General features: G+C 43.6%; 1 protein-coding gene across 1 annotated transcript; it reads left to right on the plus strand.

Moving 5' to 3' along the window:
* The first annotated feature begins 7,613 nt into the window (after positions 1 to 7,613).
* Positions 7,614 to 13,432, plus strand: LOC112107990 (insulin-like growth factor-binding protein 1). The gene is made up of 4 exons (XM_024201935.3): positions 7,614 to 7,974; positions 9,502 to 9,680; positions 11,462 to 11,590; positions 13,188 to 13,432. Exons 1-4 carry the CDS (start codon positions 7,614 to 7,616, stop codon positions 13,317 to 13,319), a joined length of 801 nt encoding a protein of 266 aa, XP_024057703.2. The 3' UTR covers positions 13,320 to 13,432.
* The last annotated feature ends 1,965 nt before the right edge of the window (positions 13,433 to 15,397 follow it).

A 15,397-nucleotide genomic window follows, 5' to 3' on the forward strand; every position in this document is an offset into this window, starting at 1 on the left:
GGTCGGCTTACCTGGCGGTGAGGACGGGGGAAAGTCGACCGCTGCCGCGCTGCCGCCAACTCCGCTGCCGCCTCTTGCCGAGGTGGATTTCCGGAGTCGACGGCAGAGCGATCAGGGATCGATTTTACCGCGTCTTCACTAGACGCGGTAAGTCGATCCCCGATAGACCGATTGCTACCCGCCGGATCGGCGGGTAGTGAAGACATACCCTAAGTATCACTGCACTAAGGGATCTAAGCCAGCTAGCAGAAAACTTTCAGTCACTACCAACCTCAGGATGTATTTGAACTGAGATCCTGGAGGCAAAAAGCGTACCTCCTTGACTCACATGAACTGTGAAGCAGGGCATCATATTTTGCAGCCAGCCCAGACTTTCAGTGGTATTTAGGTGCCTAATTCCCATTGATTTGTATGACTGCTAGGCACTTAACTAGCTTTGAGGATTTGGACCTCTGTCATTGTGTTTCATCAAAGGTCTGGAAATTTTGGTTTAAGAAATAAAAATAAATAGATGCGTCATTCCTTCCCATTTAAATGCTCTCCCATAGGGGCTCACATGTACACTCTATTCTAGTCTGTATAGGTTTTTATACCACGCTCGCCACTAGGAGTAGCTGAGTGCATACCAGTAGTGCATTGCAAGATGTGACTACACACCTGTCATGTGGTGTTTGTTCCCTCATCTTCTCCCTAAGGGAAGAGGCATGTGCAGTGGAGCGTTTTGTTTTGGTAGGTTTTTTTTTTTTAAATTAACCTTTGCTTTGTGTTTTTGTTAAAGAAGGAAAGGTCAAAGAAATATGCCTTGCACTTGGAGCAGAAGGTGGGGAGCTTTGTGATGATCCTTAGTTCCTGGAGGGAGTTCATGCCGCAGTTTCGACCAGCCCCAAAGAAAGTTTTCTTTTCCACACAGATGAGCTCTACTCTCATTGTTGAGAGTTTCTTTGTGCCAGAGGAGGGTAGAAAAGGCAGTGTCATGATATGTTCCCATTTTGTGATTGGAAATGGTCTGCCTACACAAATTACTCTTATTATAGGGCCCTGCTGATGTATGTACCCCTGTAACTGAAAGGGGATATCATTCAGTTTTCTGTTCACTGCAATTTTAAATAAATGCCTGCAGCAGGAGTAGTGGCTCAGGCAACTGCCATTCTATGTTCCAGAATAGATGAAGATTGTTATGTTGCCAGATAAGCTGGGGGATGCTTAAAGGATATGTCAGTTGTCAAACAGGGGGCATAAGTGTCATCTTATATTTAGATTTTAAGATCTTTGGGACAGAGATTGTCTCTTTGTATTGGGTTTTACATCCCCCTGAGCCATGAGTAGGGACACTAGATGCTACCAGAGCAAAAATAAATAATAATAATAATTAGTTTTTGAACCTTAAGCCCCACCCTGGAATGTTCCAAGTCACAAAGGATTGAAGAGAAGCCTTTCTGCATTTATGAAAGGTACAGGTTGGGCTTGGGAGACAAAAACAGAGTGGAAGGCTTCCATCTTGCCCTCCCTTTCTTTGGCATGTCCCTTGCTGCACTGTGCAGCCATAACTTGGCACATGGGATGTCATCATTGTCAATGGATTCATTTATTGATGTACAGTACATAGTAAATTAGTAGTGAATTATTGTGGTTAATTCAATTTTGAGTAAAGGACACACTGGACATTAAAGTTCACCTTCTATGAGGATTCCTGCGGAAAGTGAAAAGCAAGTGTTTGTTAAAAAAAAAAGTAAAACATAGAATGTCTCCTCTTTAAATGTGCAAGTACTCTGTTTTTTGCACACACCTGCCACTTTCTGAATTAGATGGGAAAGGGACAGGCAGGACCATTGTTGTGTGGCCTAGGAGTTGTGTTTGCCCCATTTTGTGGTCAGTAAGTGGCATTTTCAAAAGAGCCTAAGAGCCAGATTTTTAATGGTATTTAGGCACCTAACTTCCATTGAGCATCTGGGCCAAAGTGACTTAGGAGTAGGGTTACCAATTTTCTAATTGCACAAAACTGAACATTCCTGCTCTGTCCCCTGCCCCAGCCCTGCCCCGAGGCCCTGCCCCTTCCCTGAGGCCCCTCTCCTGGTCACGCCATTTCCCCTCCCTCCATCGCTCGCTCTCCCCCATCCTTACTCACTTTCTCCAGGCTGGGGTAGAGGCTTGGGGTGCCATAGGGGATGAGGGGGCGTGTGGGCTCCAGGGTGGAGCCAGAAATGAGGGGTTCAAAGTGTGGGAGGGGGCTCCAGGCTGGGGCAGGGGGTTGGGGTGTGGGAGGGGATGAGGGCTTTGTCTGGGGGGTGCGGGCTCTGGGGTGAGGCTGGGAATAAGGGGGGATAAAGGGTTTGGGATGCAGGAGGGGGCTCTGGGCTGGGGCTGAGGGGTTCTGAGTGCGGGAGGGGGTGTGGGCTCCAGCTGGGGGTGTGGGCTATGGGGTGGGGCCTGAGGTTAGGGGTTTGAGGTGCAGGAGGAGGCTCAGGGCTGGGGCAGGGGGTTGGGGTGCCGGAGGGGGTTCTGGATTGCGGGCTGGGGCTGAGGGGTTTGGAGTGTGGGAGGGACTTCCGGGGTGGGACAGGGGGTTGGGGATAGGAGGGGGTGAGGGATACGGCTGGGGGTGCAGGCTCTGGGGTGAGGACAGGGATGAGGGGTTTGGGGTGCAGGAGGGGGCGCCGGGCTGGGGCTGAGGGGTTTGGAGTGCGGGAGGGGGCTCAGGGCTGGGGCAGGGGGTTGGGGTGCAGGAGAGGGTGAGGGATGCAGGGAGGCCGGCTCCAGGCGGCGCTTACCTCAGGCAGCTCCCAGGAAGTGGCTGGCATGTCCCTCTGGCTCCTAGGCAAAGTGGGGGCAGTGGGCTCTGCATGCTGCCTGCAGGCGCTGCCCCCACATTTACTGGCCAATGGGAGCTGTGGGGGTGGCGCTCAGGGTGGGGGCAGTGTGCAGAGTCCCCCTAGCTGCCCCCGTGCCTAGGAGCCGGATATACCAGCTGCTTCCGGGAGCCACACGGAGCCAGGCAAGCAGGGAGCATGCTTTAGCCCCACTGAGCCACCCTCCAGACTTTTAACTGCCAGATCAGCAGTGCTGACTGGAGCCGCCAGGGTCCCTTTTCGACTGGACGTTCTGGTCGAAAACAGATGCCTGGAAACCCTACTTGGGAGTATAAGTCTTACTGACTTTCCATACGGGTTGTGCTCTCAACTTACTGAGGTGCTTTTGAAAATCCCACAGCTGCTCACAAATATTCTAGCAAACCAATTTACTTGCTGGAAAGTAAATGGAAACAGCAAATTTTAAGCAAGTGCTAGAAAATATTTGTGAAAAGCAAATTTTGAACACATAAACTTGAGTATTTGCTCTGATTCATATGCCTGGTTTACACACCACAGTTAGGTCAACCTAAGGCAGCTTATACTGACTTAATTATGTCAGTGTCCATACTACAGTCTTGTCCTGCCGATGTAAATGCCATACTACACTGACATAACTCCATCTCCACAAGAGGCGTAGGGCTTACGTCAGTGTAGTTAGGGCAGTGGGTCTCAAACTTTTTTACTGGCAACCCCTTTCACATAGCAAGCCTCTGAGTGCGACCCCCCCTAATAAATTAAACACACTTTTTAATATATTTAACATATTATAAATGCTGGAGGCAAGTGGGGTTTAGGGTGGAGGCTGACAGCTCGCGACCCGCCATGTAATGACCTCACGACCCCCTGAGGGGTCCTGACCCCCCAGTTTGAGAACCCCTGAGTTAGGGAGACCCAGTGCTTGTGTAGACACTGTGTTACTTACATTGGCTGTTATCTCTGTTGTAAATCTCATGGCTCTAGTGGATCTGTGAAATTGACAAGAAAGCTGGCACCTAGAGCTCAGCTACCCCCTGCTCCCCTGGAGAGCTGGGTGGCTGGACCCCACTCCCAGCTGGGAGCTAGGGTAAGAATGGACCCCACTCCAGGCGGGGAACAGAGATGCAAAAAGTGCACTCCCAGCGGGGAACAGGGAGCGGAGGGAGGGGAAAGGCAGACCACCGGGAACCAGGGAGCCTGTGGGGCAGCTGAGCCAATGTGACTTAGAGTTCCTGGGAGGGAATTGCTAGCATAGCTGAGAGACCAGGCTCTCTGCTCCCCACACTGCCCCTCTTAGGTCGGTGAGGACACACACCTGGTGAGGACACACACCACCAACCCAAGGTGGGTTGTGTGTACATGAATCACCGCAGTAATTACTGTGGTGGCTGTAAACTGACCTAATATAGGTTGACTTAAGTGTTTAGTGTAAACATACCGTAAGAGTTACACTTATCCATTCTGAGTACAGAAATAACACCATGTGACCTGTGTATCCAATCAAAATGAACCAACAATAGATGTAATTTCAGACACTTGTAAGAAACTGCTTGTGAGCAATCTACAGACCAACAATTATTCCTAGAAATTATTTGATAAATAAATTTGAATAATGAATACATTTGAGAAAAATCATAAACTCAAACAAGTTTCTCAAAGAGAATAAAGGGCTAAGTTGGTTGAATACATTATTTGCTGCTCTCTAGTGTGCAAGGACCAGTTTGGATATTAAACTTAGAACTCAGGATCAGTATCGCACGTAGAGGGAAATTATAACAATGATTCTACTGCCTGGGGAACGGCCAGCAGAAATGGCAGGACTTTATTTTACAAGACTACTGAATTTCTGCTGAATAGGGGAAAAGGATTTGCAATGATCACCTCCATGTTTCCGTACACTGAGAGAAGGTTCACATAACACTTATGTGATATGATCCCTCAAGGAGCACCTTAATCGTATCTTTCTTTAAAAAAAAGCAACTTATTTTAACATACAAAATGAGGTCACTGAATGAAATAACAGAGAGACTGGTGAGTGCATACGAGTACACAGAGACTATGATGCATGTGCTGTTCCATGATGAATAGCTCAGATAAGATGACACTAGTAAGAACACCTAAAAATTACTGTCAACAGTTTTCAGTAAACACAATTTTACCCGGTGAACACTTTTTTTTATCCTATGACTCTTATCTGCACTGTTTGTGTTCTTTAAAGCTATGTCAAGGTCAGGGATGTGGGTTGGGTTGGGAAGTTGTAGTATTACATCAAACAGAGCATACATAAACAGCTGCACTAGCATCACTTCATTGATTACGGCTGTCTTAGGTAGTTCTGTTCTGTTCTAAAGTAAGTAAACTGCTTACATAGTAAAAGATAGCTAGAGCCTGATTCCCCACCATCTTGACCTTGGGGCAGTCATTTAAACCCATGCAACATCTGGTTTAGCAGATTTTTACCCTCTCTGTGCAGAGGTGTAAATAACCACAGAAGATGGAAAGCAGTGGAGAAGCAGGACTGTAACTTGATGTGCACCAGCAACTGTAGAAAAAAAAAATCCTCAGGATACTGTATAATTCATGATTTTGTTTGCTCATAATTAGAGGTGAGTCTGAACAAATCCCAGAGCCACATACCCCCAACTAATAGAAAAAATTCTGATCTGGCTCAGGTATTTGCAGCTGTCTCTTAACATAATGAACCAAAAATAAAACTCCAAGGACCTGAACACCAGGGACCCTGGGAAGAATAAGATTTGAATCAGAATTTGGCAGATCAGACCTATTGTTGGTAATGCTCAACTAGGAGTGGTAACATATGCATTAGCATTTTCTTCCTTTAAACCATCCACTTAATAATGTAGTTAAAAACAAACAAAACATTTTAGAAAGGGTTGCACTTTGTTGTAGTGAAAGTGCTTCACCTCTTTCCATGTCGCCCTTTTGCTTCAAGGAACTTGAGATAGCAATTAGGATTGCTAAAGTACGTGCTACACAGTCATTTGATGTGCAGGAGATTCTTGATGCTGAACAGTCAGTAGTTATACTCAATTCTGTGCAAAATAGTCCACTTCAAAGCAAAAACATATATGATCTTTGGGTCTTTATCATTTCCAGTAACTAGTTTAAGAGAACTTAACAAAATTGTAATTTTCCTCACCCAGCAGACTGCCTGGGGACTCCTTAGCTTCTTTCTGTGCAAGATTTGCAGGTGAAGAAGAATGTATAAGCTCATGAGAAAATAAGCATCAGACTTGGAAAAGACACAAGTGCTGTGCTTTTACCATGGAACTCCTGTGTCAGGGCTTTGGGCCAAATTCTGCTCCTATTTCCACCAATGTAAATCCAGAGTAACTATTTTAATGTCACTGGAGATACTCTGGCTTACAACTTTTGCAAGTGACTAGTGATTTGGAGTGCTTTGATTTTTGGGTACGCAACTGAAAACACCTAAAGGAACCAGATTTTCAGAGGGTCAGTGCTTAGCATTTTCTGAAAACCAGACCTCATCAAAATATGTCAAGCTGAGTACCTAAGATTACTAGTCACTTTTGAAAATGTAGCCCTCCAGCTGTAAATGAGGCATGTCTTCAGCTTGAAGACAGGACCAAAGGACACAATGCAAAACAATTCACAGTACAATGCATCTTTATTTCACTTTCTTTCATGCAAAATGTATCCCAAAATGTTTTCAGGAGCAGAGGGGGAGAGGAATTCAGTTTAAAGAACAAAAAGGAAACCATTTCACACTCAGCAGCAGCTGGCTTTACTGAGGAATTTGCTATTTCAAGTCTAGGACATAGTGCAAATGCTATGATACATTTATTTTACTGTGGTACAGCAGTAAAGGTTGATTTCTTTTTCCTTTATTTTAGTGACAACCACTGTATGCAAAAGAGAAAACAAATGTTGTCAGATGAGATTTGAGACGAGATGGGGAGGCAAAGTGGCGGAGAGATGCAGGAAAGATACATTTCTTCTCTATCTGGTTGACAAGCATTGTTTTCCCACAACAGCAAGTGCTCATGGCTGAGATCCCTCCCCCGCCCCCCGTAACTTTCATCAAAGAGCAGCAGAAACTGAGCACATCCACAGGAAACCAGCCCAATCTTGGCTAAACAATCCTTCCAAACAGGTTAATGACATGAGCTCCTACGTGCATGCGTTCAGTAGTTACCGGATCCTGATAGTTTTATTGCCCTCGGGGCCTCTCGCTTGGTATGTCTGTGTCCTCATAACCTACAGCCACATGACGAAAATTAAACAAGGGGGGTTGTGTTTTTTTCCCCTCCTTCATTGCTGTGGAGCTATTAGGTCAGCTTCTTCTGTGTCAAGGGGTTTTCCCCCGCCGCCTCCCCCCCCCTTCCTTTTTATATTTAAATCTTTATTGGGCGTCCAGAAAAAGGAGAGTCTGGTGACAAACAAAAGGAGAAAGAAGGAAAAACAACAGCCCATCACCATCCGTTTCCCCTCTGCTCACTCCCACGCCTGTTTTTCAAGCAGGCTGGGGCAGAGCGGAACAAATAAAAGTATGATTGCAACTTTAAAGAGAAAAATTAATAAAGGGGGGGGGGGGGAGACCTGAAGGGGGCGAGAGAGGCAGGGGATCCGAACTACCAATGACAGGATGCTTCTCCAACCCTCCCGCTCAGATAATAGCTAACCTGGGGTTAAAGATTAACAGGCAGGCAAAGCAGGGTATAAAGGGCCGCGGTTGGGCTCGCCTGTGAATAATCTGCCTCTGCAGCCTGTAGCCACTGGGTGTAGCGGACCTAGCTCCCCGCCACCATGACCGGTAGAAGGGCTCTGATCTGCGGCTGCTGGGTGCTGCTCCTCGGCCCACGCCTCGCCTTCGGGGCCGCCCTCCAGCCGCTGCACTGTGCCCCTTGCACGGAGGAGAAGCTGGCGCTGTGCCCGCCGGTGGCTGCCGGTTGCCTAGAGAGGGCCCATCAGCCGGGCTGTGGCTGCTGCCAGACTTGTGCCCTCCAGATGGGGGAGGCCTGTGGGGTGTACACAGCGCGCTGTGGCCAGGGGCTCAGCTGCCAGGTGCGGCCAGGGGAGCTCAGACCCCTGTATGCCCTGACCCGTGGGCAAGGGGCATGCCTGCCAACAGCAGATGCAGAAGGGATGCGGATGGCAGAGGCTGCAGGTATATCAATACTGTGTCTCCCTACATATACGCCAGGCTTCTTATGGCAGGTGCTATACAGAACTTAAAGCCTCTCTACTGTTGATTATACTGTGGGAACAGGGTGCATGGAATAAGCAGTGATAGAAGGAGAGCGAGGGTGCTGGCACAATTTTTACAGTGGGGGTGCTGCTGATGGAAACCATGAATTTGGTGTTTGTTATTTGTAGGGTGCAGCAGCACCCCTAGTTCCAGCACCACTGAAGGAGAGGGGCATTGACAATGATCAGCTATGGTTGAGCTGGTTGGAAAATGTAGAAAAGTTTAAAATTTGGATGCAAAACAGGGTTGGGGGTAGAATCAGCAATTTTTTCTAGACAAAATTTCCCATCGTTTGAGCCACTCTCCCTCAGACACATCCCCTTCCAAGGTTCAGACAAGCTTATAGCAGTATCAAGGTGAGAAGGCAGGACAAGGGAGAAACCAAAACCATAGGTTGTGGAAGAGTCAGAATCAGCTACACCTCATTAGAAAGGGATTCAGAGGAATCTATTGTTTTTTTGTTTGTTTAGTGTTAAAGGGTCAGAAGATCATGAAAAACTTAATTTGAACTGTAACAGATGGTTAGATGGTAGTGGATATAAGATTTTTGCACTGAGGGCAAAACCAGTCACAGTTGCTCAAGTGGCTGAGATGCATTACAAGGAGAAATGCATTTGGATATTATTGCAGAATTTCAGCAATTTTTGTGATTGAAATCCAGGTAAAAAGGGCCAGTAGGTGATTTTACACTCTTGTCCCCCTCAGTTTGCCCAAAATATTATCACAGGAAAAGTACTAATTGATATTTTTTCACTTGTTTTTTACTGTTTAAGACCCTGATCCAATAAGAGACTTAAGTATGTGCCTAACTTTAACCTATGAGTAGTTTCAATGAGTGCTAACAGCCTCTGTTGATTTCCATGGAACTGTTCACGTTCTTAAAGTTAGGTACAGGTACCTTGCTGAATCAGGGCCTGAGTGCTTCATTGTTTGGGGTTGTCCCTGTTTATTTGATCTACTGCATGTTGGCCAGATCTGTTGCCTATCTGGATGAATTATTTTGTTGGCATGTGTTAGCTAGGCCCTGGAACTAACTGAAACATGCCATGAGTACATGGTTGGGGCAATCCCTTCCAAGATTGAAAACTGCACCTCCTTACACTACTGAAGGCTCCAAGTTGATTACAATTTTGATTTGAGTCTCCTCTAGTTTAGCCCACCACCTGCACTGCATAGCATGGTTGGGTGAGATCATTCATTTCTAATAGTTTGCATTCTAAATGGTAACAAAATAATTGGCTCATGAAAGACCCTCTGCTATATTTGTGCTGACACAAATTTATGACGGGTTTATTTTGCTGTGATACACAAGTACAGTTTAATTCCTGTGTGAACTACTAGAACTAACTGACTTTTCTTAGACTCATTTTATTGGTTTACTCAAATAAATGCAGAAGATTACTGTATCATAGATTATTACCCTAATGGTACGTTGTTCTCATATAGACTCTCTGGAACCTGAGGATGCACCTCCAGAAAGTACTGACGTAGCACAGGATCAGCTGTTTAACTATCAACTGACGTTTCCCACTGGCCAGGACAAGTCTGTGCCTTGGAACGCCATCAGTGCTTATGAAAACATGAAAGCAAAGAGAATCACCGAACTAAAGAAATGGAAGGAGCAGGTGGGTTCTCCTACAAGCTTTCAAGTAGCATTTTATTAATAAACTTTTGATTTAGAATTCAGAAAATTCAGAATGAAATTTTAATATGAGCCTAGCAGCTCCATTGACTTCACATTATTTTGTGCAACTGGCCAATAGCCCTTTTCCTTTGGAATATCTTGATCGGGTGCTTAAATGATAGGCAAATTAGAAGTAAATGCAAAAGGTCTCTGTATCACTTAAGCCCCTTGTAAGCCCCTGCACGGAGGTAAATTTTATCCCATGATAAATACCTGATTATGTCATAGCTCTCCAATGCCCAGAAATTCCAGACACTGATAATGAGATACTAGCTAAAACCACATATATTTGCCTATTTACGATCACAAAATAATATTAAACACGTGCACATAAAACATTTAGGAAGGCCAATAATAATGATTAATTTCTACATTTGACACTGCCAGACTATTAAAATCCAGCGTGGTGTGTATATCAGTAATTTAAAGCACCACTTGAGGGCACCAAAGAATAGAAGTTAGAAGGCATCATCCAGAGTATTTGTAGAACGTGGATGGATCTAAACTGGATAGAGATGTGGTATGGAACCAATCCTGCAACCCTTACAGTAGTAGTCCTTACTTGTATGGGCCCCAGTTCAAAGGAGCACAGAAGCATATGCTTAGTCTGTTGGTATTCAGCAAAGCATTTAAGCAGATGCTTAGCTTTAAGCATTCTGTTTAAGTCCCATTGACTTCAGAGCTTAAAGTTGAGCTTTATGTTTTCTTAAGTGCTTTCCTGAATTGAGGCCACAGGTGCTTACATGAGGGTTCCACTATGTAAAGTTTTGCAGGATCACACACTCAGGTTATTTTTGTTTTGTTAAAGTAAAAATATTAGTTTGATCTTAGCACTCCTGTTTACCATTATTCAACATTAAACATGTCGGCTACTGTTCAGTTCTTTGTTCATGCAGTGATGCTTTTTTTTTTTTTTTTTACAATGAGAATTACAGAGCGTATGTTACCCTCAATTTTACATTTTTCTGGATTTTGTTGTTTCTTATTACTGATTTGATATGATCCTTTGCTATAAAATTATTGTCCAGTACATTTTAAGGATTGGTTGACAACCATGTCCAATTGTTTAACTATATTATAATTATTTGCAAAAATAAATACCAGAAAATAATTTTTAAGTAAGAATCTTTGAAAATGAAACATTTTATTATGTTTTGTGCATGTATCAGGAATAATGATTCATTTGACTGAATTTGCCATCTACTCCTGCAATATCAATACGGTACATACAGAGGGCAACAAACATTATGGTATTCATTTTTACAAAAAGCCTATTCTGTATACATTAAAAATAACACAGGAAACGTACATGCCTGAAAATGTAAAGCCAGATCCTAAGGTGGTATAAACTGGGATAGCTTCTTTGAAGTCAACAGGGCTATCCTGATTTATACCAGCTGATGATATGGCCAATAGTGTCTAACCATTAACGTGATTATTTAGTAAGGGGAATGCATGGGAATTTAGGAACATAAATCCTCAGGTTTTTGGGATCAGAAAATAACCCTAATGACTAAAAGACCAAGGGCTAAATCCCACCCTTGAATATTCCATTTTGGTTCCTAGTTAGTGACATGAATGGAAACTGCAGGCAATATGTCAAAATGAAGATTTTAGGCCCAAATTGCAGCTTCATCTCTTAGTTGACTTTATGCCGATTTTTACAGTTTTTTTTTTTTTTTTAAGTTAGCATTTACATTACATATATAAATATTCTTTCAGGGACCTTGCCAGAAAGATCTCTACAGAGCACTGGATAAATTAGCTAAAGCTCAACAGAGAACTGGAGAAGACATATACAAATTCTATTTACCAAACTGCAACAAGAATGGATTTTACCACAGCAAACAGGTATTTTTCTTTTTATTGCCCTTTCACGCTACTAGTGGTCAGTTACCGCCAACTTTCCATTATAATCACTGATCCTCAAACTCAGAGTTTTCAGTGGCTATATGAATTGATCGTGAAAATAAGAATATTGAGTTTTCAGGTTTGGAGCAAATTGGTTTTCTTTTCTTTTTTCTCTTTTTATGTGATCTTAATGCTCAGATTAGCAGAAAAGGAGGCCAAAGTCCTCTTGTTATACATAGAACAGAGCCAGTACAGAGCCCTTCCAAAGTACTTTAACTTCCTGCCTATCCTTAAACAAATTTCATCTCTATGCTCCTAATCCATTATGTCCTTCATAGCCGATCTACATTCACAATATGCTTTGTAGTCAGCATGGTGATTGTGTAATAAGGCCTATGTAGAGGGAAGGAAATCTATGCACTGTGGGTGACACTAGGCCTAGGGTGACCAGACAGCAAGTGTGAAAAATTGGGACAGAGGGTGGGGGGTAAGAGGAGCCTATATAAGAAAAAAACCCAAATATCGGGACTGTCCCTATAAAATCGGGACATCTGGTCACTTTAGGGCCCCATGGACATCAGGTCAGGATTTTACCCTCCATGTTTTGAGATGAGATTATCCTTCTAAGAATAGAACACAAAATACAGTTGAATACATTGCATATGGAAGATATTACTGATAAGATTCATAAACAGTATAGTTAATCTGAAGAAGCCATTATGAGATGTATTACGAATGGATATTAAGAACAATCTACAAACTTTGGCTATTATATCAGGTTCACAGAAGTCTTGTACGCATGACCATGTACATGGGTTAAGTTCCTCCCCTTTTTAGAAGAATCACAACACTATATTCAAATAATAAGAGTCCAGATTAAATCTAACATGGAAGGAATTCAGACTTTAGGCTAAACTCCATCCATACTTGCTTAGTCCATATCTGCCTTTTCATGGCTGAGACTAGCGTGAATCTCCAAATTCTGGATGATTTGTCATGATTTAATATAACCTTGAAAAACTGTCAAGAAAATTTACCAGTCCATTCGAGGTCCCTTAAATTTACACCACATCCACAGTCTCCACTGTTTGCATTCCTGATTTCATCCTTCCGTCACACCCCGACAACCCAATCCCCCCCCCCCCTTGCTCTATTCTAACACAGAGTGACATGCCGTTGACTTAGGTGCACCATCTGAAATCAATGTCCAAACTCCCACTTACTTCAGTGGAGTGAGAATCAGGCCCCTGCGTCAGTGTTCTTACCCCCAGCTTCTACACTCTGCCTTCCCTCCCCCTCCCCCAGGAGAAATTTATGACTGTCCGTCAGGAAGTCAGCAAGCCGAATTTTGCAATTGCTTTAAATACTAGTAGGCTGCAATATTGCATCCAGCGTAGTTCAACTGGGGTCACAGGCCCATTTGCTATATGGTTTCTAAAATCTAAGCCATGAATGAGGAGGGTGAGAGGTTCTGTAAGAATAGGGTGTGATAATACAAAACCCCTGTGCAGTGCAGCTTCCTGATTTCTAGTTCTTGCTATTTCCAAACACTTATGCATTTAGTTTCATAGTGTCATTCCCCCCCCAATCATCCTAGTGTGAAACTTCACTGGCTGGAGAGCCTGCTGGATGTTGGTGTGTCTATCCAAGGAGTGGGGAAAGAATTCCTGGATCTCCTGAGCTGAAAGGCGACCCTGAATGCCAACAGTATCTCAGCTCACAAGAATAAGACCAAACACGTGACAGCATTTCCATTTGCTCATACAAAGTCTGTTGCAGGGCCTGATCCTGCCATCATTTAGGCCCGATTCACCAAGGTACTTAAATATGTACCAACTTTAAGCATGTGAGCAGACCCGCTGTTGGTAGGGCTCACTCCCACAAGGAGTACCATTGAATTCAGCAGGACTAGTCACATGCTTAAAGTGACACACATGTCTAAGTGATTGCAGAATTGGGCCCCATAACCTGTATATTATATATTATATTATAATATTATATATATATATTATAATGAACAGCTTTTGTACTCTACAGATTCCATGGTATGTAAACCCGTTGAATTATTTATTTCATAGTAAATTTATTTTTTGTGTCTGTGTTGTTATTAATTTATATTCTCAAACACTTCATAACTTTATATGTAAATACATAATATTATTGCTCTTAAAGATATGCGTTTTTCTATTCTGGAAGAGCACTGCTAGTTAAACTTCAGTTGGAATAACACTAAATATCGGGGGAAATAGCATGTAAAACTTGCATTTTGTATTCTGTATTTATAGATTGCAGCTGTAAAGCTGAATTTTTAAAAAAAAGCTGTTAAGTTCCTAACCCTGTTCTTTTCTATTAAAAACCCATTTTGTTTGTATATCATGTTGCTTTGCACCTCTGTTTCAATGTCAATCTGTTTTGTTTTTTGCTTTTTAAGGAATAGTGACTCTGGAATATATAGTGAAACACTGACAGGAGAATATTAGTTTATATTTTCCAAACATATGCACTGGATATATTGTAAAAATAACAGGAAATATTGTACAACCTTTAACAGGTGTAAATTGTTCACATGCTGACATTGTCATGTTATTTAAGATGAGCTATTAAATAATTTCCTTTGGACACTGCTGTCTTGTTGCTTTCAGAGATATACTGTACTGTAACTCTAAGCTGTAGAGTCAGAATGGAATCCTTTCAGTGGAGCAGGAGTGAAACTGCAGTCTGCTCTCAGCAGACAAGCATGGTGGGCAGTATAGTTGGAGGCAGGTATCAGCTTGCAAAGAGGTCATAAGCTCCTTGTGCTGTTTGCTGGCATGTGATGAGAGCAGCAAGACTCAAGAGGGAGTAGGATACAGAACAAAAATCACTCCTAAGGGATTCCACCCCCGCCCCCTCCTGGGAAGCGAAAAGGTTCTCAATAGGGAGGGTGAGTAATTGCTCTCTTTCCTCCCTATCCTTGTCATTGCCCAGGCAATGAAAAAAGCTCAGAGTATTTGCCCCATCCCAGGGGACTTTTTCCAGATTAGATGTATCCTGCAGTCCAATCTTGTCTTTTCCTAAAATTCTGTCTCCTTAAGGGCAATCCATTTTTCTTGTTCGGTTTTTCTTTCTCTCCTCCTTTCTTTTTCAATATCTTCTTTGTACCTTTGGCCTGGGCGAACTGAAAGCCCATAATGTAAGTTATTATAAAACTTCCTGGATAGGACAACTGGATACATTCCCTGACCAAAACATGCAGAGAGGCAGCATGAGTGTGTATGAGACAATACAGGGATCTGCAGGAGTGACAGTAAAACGCTTCCTGCACAGAATGTCATTCTCCCCTTTTGCAGCTCCACGGTTTGGGGGAGCAGTACTTCCCAACAACCCCACCCACCCCTCGAGTGGATGGTGCAGTGAGTTCTGGTTTCAATCTACTTTAAACACTGCCAAAAGTGGAAGGGGAGCCATGCAAATCTACTTTCCATTTAGAAACAGGCTAGAGAGGAGACAATAACCTTGTCTCAAGGCCCAGTGGTAGAGGAGCTCAGCATAAAATCCCCTGCAGTTCCTTGGAAAAGGCTTTAGGTTTGATGGGGGTGGAGAAGCTGGCTTAACAGAAAATCTTATTTGTTTTGCCTTATAGACTTTGCATGTGCCAGGTGTTGGCTAGTTACTGCTCATTGATTTGGGTATATTTGTTGGACTTCAGTACATGTTAAAGCTAGGGTTACCATATTTCAGCAAGCAAAAAAGAGGACGGGAGGAGCCCCGCCCCCGTCCTGCCCTGGCCCCGCCCCTGCCCCTCCCACTTCCCGCCCCCCTCAGAAC

Source organism: Terrapene carolina, unplaced genomic scaffold, assembly GCF_002925995.2.
Source record: "Terrapene carolina triunguis isolate 2854851 unplaced genomic scaffold, T_m_triunguis-2.0 Scaffold179, whole genome shotgun sequence".
Taxonomy (NCBI): domain Eukaryota; kingdom Metazoa; phylum Chordata; order Testudines; family Emydidae; genus Terrapene; species Terrapene triunguis.